This window comes from Babylonia areolata, chromosome 23, assembly GCF_041734735.1.
Source record: "Babylonia areolata isolate BAREFJ2019XMU chromosome 23, ASM4173473v1, whole genome shotgun sequence".
NCBI lineage: Eukaryota > Metazoa > Mollusca > Gastropoda > Neogastropoda > Buccinidae > Babylonia > Babylonia areolata.
This window is the reverse complement of record NC_134898.1, coordinates 5,685,708-5,693,305: the sequence shown is the minus strand read 5'-3', so window position 1 is coordinate 5,693,305 and position 7,598 is coordinate 5,685,708. Positions and strand designations below refer to the sequence as shown.

The following is a 7,598-nucleotide window of genomic DNA, read 5'->3' as shown; positions in this document are numbered from 1 at the left end:
TACCTCCTGCCAGAAACGGCATTTCATTGGCTAGCAGACAGTGGTGTCTAATGGCGAGATGTCGTATCACCGAGTTGCCGCGATAAATTTTGGCCGAGAAGAGCAAACAGATTGGCCAGGTTTGCATCAGTTTGACATGGTAAGTATATTTAACCGAAATGGGAGTATGATACGAACTCCTCATTTTGACTGCAACAGTCAGCGCTACAAGGTTGAGCTGTGTAAACAACTTTACAAACACTGCACTCCCAAGACGTTCATAGAGTACTTTCCCCCTGTCACTCTTGTGTCAAAACGGCCCACCTTTTTCCGTTGTTTATCATGGCCGCAGTCCAAACTGAAAGTAGGAGTCACAACTGATATTTTGTCAGGTGTTTGTTGCTCAGTGCCAGAAATAACGTTCAAAGTTCCACAGTGTTTGACCTGGTAGCATTGTGTCATATGTACAAATAGCTATTGAGGTCAGGTATTCCATTTCTTTACTGGGAGCATATATTATTGTTTTGCCATATAATGAGCAAAGAATATATGAATGTGTGTGTGTGTGCATGTGTGTGTGTGTGTTGCATGGTGGGAGGGAAAAAAATTAATCAAAATAAGGAAGGTATTAAAAGAATATATATTGATATGTATTGCATGGTGAAAGGAAACGAAAAAAATAAAAATCAAATCAAATAAATAAAGCAACAACAAAAAAAAGTATACCATCCGTGTGTTTTTCTTCATGTTCCCCAGCGAGCAGCCTTGACCTTCATACCGACAGCCGACACACGCACCGTCATCGCCATTGCTGGTCTGGCCATCGCTTCCATCTTGGCTGTCATCGTTTGGAACCGCTTTTCTCTCTGATTTCTCCACCGATCACTGCCGTGTCTGCCTGTGTGTCCTTGGATGTGCCTGTGCTTTATGTTTCGTGCTCTCTTACTTACTTACTTTTTCCTTCCGCTTGTACCAGTGGGCGTCGGGGGAGATACAGTTGTCTGTCTGCAGCAAGGCGAGTGGCCTGGAGGAGGGACATCTCGTGGGCTCTGAGGGTGTCTGCCACTGTCGCTCCAGCGCCGTCTTGGTCTTCCTCTGGCTCTCCAGCCAGAGTATTTGGTGTTGTATGCCCGAAGAGCTGGTTCGTTCAGAGGCATATGTGTGAAGTGTCCAAACCACTTGATCCTCTGTTGTTCTATGTGTTGTAGTACTGGTTTTGTTCCTACCATGTCTCGTATCACCTCATTCCTGATCTTGCTCATTGCTCGTCTCATGTGTGAAAACAGACACACTTGTTTGCCTGTGAACGTGCATGGTAGTGAAGTGGGGATGGGAGGAGAGAACGAAACTTAACGAGAGGAGAGTGGTTCCCATTTTTGGTGACCACTTGTCTCAAAAGTCAGTTGTGCATTTTGTTTTTTTCCACTGCAGCAGGCCGTATGGGTGGTTTGTTGGATTGGGAGGTGGTGTATTACAGCACATGTTGTGAGTACGAAGATGACGCCACAAATTGTTGATAACGTATGACGCCTTTAAAGGATTCATGTCTGTTACAAATAACTTATGTATGATGAATTGCTGACAATTATTGAATTAATGTAAAGAATGAGACATGATTTTGATGGTTAAGGTGACGAAATTGTTGAATGAATTGTTGGTTTTATGATCTAATCTCTTGGGCTTTAATTGAGAGATTGTTAAAAAAGTTTTCTGTTGAAATGGTTGAACCTGGAGTGTACAGTGTTAAAGACTGTGTGGTCCTGTTATTTCTCATGCTAAACAGTTCTTGTCCCTCATTGAAGTTTCAAGACCTTTTTAATTCAAAAAAATATTTCAGTAAGAATTTTTATGTATGCACTAAAGAAACACCCAAAGAAAAAGCAGACAAATTGCTGCATGTACCATACTCTCTGAAAAGATTACGCAGTAATTTATATCTATACCATACCTGATCTCTAGAGCAAGCTGAATCGTGTTGACAGGGAGAACATTCTGCTTGAAGGGAGGTAGATTAGTTAAGTGTAAGTAGCAGCACAAAGAGAGAGACAGAATAAAAACACAGCTGCATGCCAGACAGATATGTCATGCTGCGCTTTGCACCATGTTGTTGCAAGGGCTTTTGAATCATTTGGTTATGAGCAGGGTACTCGGAGTGCATCGTGACTGTAGAAAAGGATAAATTACAATACAAAATACAGGGATGCTGGGTTACGGTTAAACTCAAAGCTGAGCTTTCTAAGACCTACGTGGTTTTAACTCACTCAGTACAGCCAGTCCTCTCTTCTCCTCTACACAGACCCCTTGGATGTCCAGTGGGTGTCTGAATGACCCAACCTTTAGCTTCCATCGTCATAATTGTGGTATTCTTTGTCAGCATTCACCTCTGTAAGAGCCTTCCGCTTGCAATATTTTGATGATGGTAATTGGGGTGAGACGCTGTTAACGTCATCTCTTTCGCCATTCGTATGGAGAGAGTTAAAACTTATGCTGATGCTAAGCCATCATTCCATTGACTCACATTCTGGAAAATGTATCCCCCTTTCCCCCAATATCTAAAGAGTGCTTGGGACTTAGATTTGTAAAGGTCAGCATCTGGTAAAAACACATAAAAAAACAACAACCAAAAACAAGGAATCTCTAATTTTCTTTTGCTCGTCATGTTAAAGAATCTAGATATTGAAGACAGGTATTGTGTTTTTTAAGGAACCATTTTCAGCTTTCGTGAAACAATCCAAATTTGAATAAAAAAAATAAAAAAAAGAAGTAGAAGGAAAAAACAGACATAGAACCTGTAAAAAAAAAAAAAATTAAAAAAAGGAAAGAAAAAAGAATTCTTTTCTTTTATTCTTCCTGTTGAAGAATTGAGATTGAAGACAGAGCTCCTGTTTTTAGAAAGCAACACTTTTCATATTTCATTTTCCAGTTCTTCCCTGTGTCATGCCTTCCTCGTTTCCCTCTCTGCTTTCTTGGTATGTATCATTCTGATCTGATTTTGTTGGTGAATTTTTTGTTTGTTTGTTTTTTTGTTTCTTGTTTGCTTGTTTTTTGAAAGGGGAGAGAGGTGGGATGATTTTTAAAATATTTTTCTGCTTAACCCCTTGAGTACCATAGGTACAGAAAATTATCCACTTCTGATGTGCCAAAAAGTGCCACCAGGATGAAACATTTTGACCTCCTCTGATGTGCCAAAAAGTGCCACCAGGATGAAACATTTTGACCTCCTCTGATGTGCCAAAAAGTGCCACCAGGATGAAACATTTTGACCTCCTCTGATGTGCCAAAAAGTGCCACCAGGATGAAAAATTTTGACCTCCTCTGATGTGCCAAAAAGTGCCACCAGAATGAAAAATTTTGACCTCCTCTGATGTGCCAAAAAGTGCCACCAGGATGAAAAATTTTGACCTCCTCTGATGTGCCAAAAAGTGCCACCAGGATGAAAAATTTTGACCTCCTCTGATGTGCCAAAAAGTGCCACCAGGACAGAAATATCTTTCCATTGTCATAATTGGATAGTGGGTTCCCTTTCCTTTCAGAAAAGCATAGGTTATTTATTATCTTTCAGCAGTTTGCATGCTAGAATTAAAGGGGAAAAAATATTCCCCTCTGTCACCAAAACATCTTTTGGAAAATAGGTGTTGTTGAGCTAGAAACGGTCTTGGCACTGAAAGGTTTTGATCACCACAGCCATAAGATTCAGAGATTTACGTTAACTCACTCCAGTCCTCTCTTCTCCTCTACACAGACCCCTCGGATGTCCAGTGGGTGTCTGAATGACCCAACCTTTAGCTTCCGTCGTCAGAATTGTGGTATTCTTTGTCAACAAACACCTCTTCAGTATAAGAGCCTTCCACTTGCAATATTTTGATGGTGGTAATTGGGGTGAAACGCTGTTAACGTCGTCTCTTTTGCTGTTCGTATGGAGTCAGTTAAAAAAAAAAAAAAAGAATAGTAATTGAAGAAAAAGGATGGAAGCGGTATCAAGGGAGGTGTGGACGGAAGAGCAGGAAAAAAGGTCTGGGTAACTTAACTCCTACGTTCTTTGTTTCTTCTTCTGTTTCCTTTTTAGGATACATTGATGTTTCCTTTAGGACATAATTATTGATGTTTCCTTTAGGATACATTGATGTTTCCTTTACGATACATTGATGTTTCCTTTAGGACATAATTATTGATGTTTCCTTTATGATATATTGGCGTTTCCTTTATGATACATTGATGTTTCCTTTAGGACATGTTGATGTTTCCTTTAGGATACACTGATGTTTCCTTTAGGACACACTGATGTTTCCTTTAGGATACATTGATGTTTCCTTTAGGATATATTGATGTTTCTTTTAGGACATAATTATTGATGTTTCCGTTAGGATACATTGATGTTTCCTTTAGGACATTGATGTTTCTTTTAGGATACATTGATGTTTTCTTTAGGACATTGATGTTTCTTTTAGGATATATTGATGTTTCCTTTAGTACATAATTATTGATGTTTCCTTTAGGATATATTGGCGTTTCCTTTAGGACACATTATGTTTCCTTTAGGACACATTGATGTTTCCTTTAGGGGTGTGTGTGTGGGTGGGGGAGGGTTGTGGGGGTTGATTTCTCGTTGCCACTTGTTCCTTGCGTGTCACAATTCAAACTTCATTTTGATTACACATGCTTTACCACACAACCCATTGGTGGTGTTCCTTGCGTGTCACAGTTCTGACCCCATTTATTTATCAAAGTGCGTCACTTGGTGCTTCAGGGTCTGTCGTGCTGTGTTCATTATTTTCCAAAGATGGTTTTTTTCATTTTTGCTGATGTCACAATCAAGGTTTATTGGATTTTATTTTATGTGTACAAGTGTTTTTGGTTTTTTTTTAATAATTTTTTTATTAAAGTTTTTTTTTTTTTTTCAAGTATATGTAGACGAAATTTGAACTGTACACTGGAAGAATTGAATGCAGACTTACAACCTAGCTTTTGGCTGCCCCGATGAGCTCTCTGCTGAAGACTGACGAGACCTTGAGGTCAGCGCACGCTGTCCTGAGCGGAACTTCGGGGCGCACAGCTGAACACGGCTGTTGTGAACTGCTGCCAGGATGCGTCTCCAACAGTCTCAGTGGGTTTTTTTTTTCTTTGTTGTGTTTTTAAATTTTATTACACATTACTATTACTGCTAGTGGGAGGTTGGGCATTTTTAAAGGGTGTGTGTGTGTGTGTGTGTGTTCAAACTGCATAATATGTGTGTGGTGAACTTTTTTTTCTGTCTATATTTTTTCAGTGAGGGGTATTGGTTTGAGCTGTTGAAGTCATTTACCTTGAACTTACGGAGTGAAAAGCGACCGTTTTTGTTTGTTGTTCACTGGTTTTTGTTTATGAGACCACCATCACCGATCCTGCAGCAGTGCTTGTGGAGTTGTAAATTGGAGACCCCCCCCCACCCTCCCATCCTCTAAACCCCTCCCCCTTCCACCTTTCCTCACACGCTTTTCTAGGATTCACCCCCTAGCCCCCACCCCACCCCCACACCCCTCATGAGAAGAACTCCGATCAACCTTTGAACTTTCATCCATATGAATAGTGACAGTTGTAGACAGGTTCCAATTTTTTTTTTTTTTTTTCAGAGTTGTGCAAGTATGAGTGTTGTTCTTTTTTTTTTTTAAAAGTTTGGTCTTTAATTTAATTGTTTATTTGCTTATCATAATATGATGTATCAGTAGTTTTGCTGATTTCAGCATTGTATTGTATTGAATTACTCTTTTTGTCACAGCAGATTTCTCTGTATGAAATTTGGGCTGCTCTCCCCAGGGAGAGTGCATCGCTACACTGAGAGCGCCACCCATTTTCTTTTTTCTATATATTTTTTCCTGCTTGCCATTTTATTTGTTTTCCTGTCGAAATGGATTTTTCGACAAAAATTTGCCAGGAACAACCCTTTTGTTGCCATGGGGTTCTTTTACATGCACTAAGTGCATGCTGCACATGGGACCTTAGTCTATTGTCTCATCCAAATGGCTAGCATCAAGGCCACCACTCAAGGTCTAGTGGAGGGGTGTAAAATACTGGCGAGTGGGGTGTTGGAACCAGCTGCTGTCAGATTCTCTCGTTTCCTAGGTGGATGCGTTGTCACTAGACCAATGGTCCGCGTTGTGACACGTTTCAGCTTGCATGACCCTTCTTTAAAGCAGCAGTAGCACATGAAGAGATCAAAAAAGTGAACAGTTTCCATTTTCATTATGTGTAGTTTCTATTTTCACCATGGCAAAACAAAAAAAAAAAAAAAAAAAAAAAAAAAAAGAAAGCATTGTCAAACAGCTCTTTTAGGAAACAGGCATCCCCCTGTGTAGATGCTGGGGGTTCTTCCAGTATAAATAGCATCCCCCGCCTTCTGGAAATTCTGTGCTAGAAATGCCCTCTTTTCTATCAATGTCTTTGTTTCTGCCTTTTTGTCTTTCTTCACACACACAGACACACACACACAGACACACACACACACAGACACACACACACACACACACACACACACACACACACACACAGAGGCATGCTGTGTGTTTTGAGTGTGCATGCATAAGCAATTTCATGCTGAGCATGTCAGTTTGATTGATATTTTGGTGGGTGTTGTTAACTGAAGCAAACAGGGTACTGCATTCTAGTGTCATACAGTTTTGTTGTGTTCATTTTGTCTGTTCTCCACATTAGAATCATTATTTCAGTCAGGGTGGGGTTGGGGGTGTGGGGGTTAGAACATTAGCAAAACTGTTCATATCATACAGGTTATTTGCTGATATTATTTACATAAAGATTTTATCTTTCTACTTGCTCTCTCTCTCTCTCTGTTTCTCTCCCTCTCCCTCTTCCTCGCTCCCTCCCTCTCTCTCTCCCCCCTCTCTATCTCTGTATCTCTCCCCCCCCTCTCTCTCCCTCTATCTCTCTCTCTGCCCCCCCCCCTCTCTCTCTGTCTCTCTCTATATATATATATATCTCTATCTCTCTCTCTCTCTCCCTCTCTCCCTCTCTCTCTCCCTTTGTCACTCACACACACACACACACACACACACACACACACACACACACATCTTTTGGTGGCCAGTCTAAACATTTGATCTCATTTGATGCTGTGATGTGCACAGCAGGTGAATGGTTCCAGCCCTGTACTCTCAGTTTAAGGATCCCCAGTTCATTTCCAGTAATGGCACATGGAGGGTTGAGGAAGGAGGTTTTTTTTTTTTTTTTTTTGGTTTTTTCCAGATCTTAACCTCCCACGTCAGCATAATTATGTGCTGACTTGCTAGTGCCTTAGTCCCCTTAATCCTTTGAGCCCTGAGTTCCTGAGCAATTTTAACCCTTCTGCCTGAGCTCCTGAGCCCAAATTTGCAAATAATTGGTATTAAACCCCTTGAGCCCTGACCACCGCTTTACTGGTTGCAGAGAAAAATGACATGATGCCCGGCCACCGGTTGAGCGGTGCGTAAACACTTGAAGCGTGCAGTCTCAACCTGGCCCGTCAGGGCAGAAATCAGGGACAAAACGATGAGAAAACAACTGTACACAACGCAGTTGATATGCTTGATGATTTATCGGAAGTAGAGTATGACAATGATTACTCTGATAGTGAGGTGGAATTCGAATCG

General features: G+C 40.9%; 1 protein-coding gene across 1 annotated transcript in view; it reads left to right on the top strand.

Annotated features, from left to right (window-relative positions):
* LOC143298027 (bcl-2 homologous antagonist/killer-like) overlaps positions 1-3,988 on the top strand; it is a 19,157-nt gene extending 15,169 nt beyond the window's left edge. Inside the window, exon 5 of the mRNA XM_076610687.1 lies at positions 736-3,988. Within this exon, the coding sequence (XP_076466802.1) occupies positions 736-849 (114 nt within the window). The 3' untranslated portion in view covers positions 850-3,988. The remainder of the gene's footprint in view (positions 1-735) is intronic.
* Positions 3,989-7,598: the final 3,610 nt, after the last annotated feature.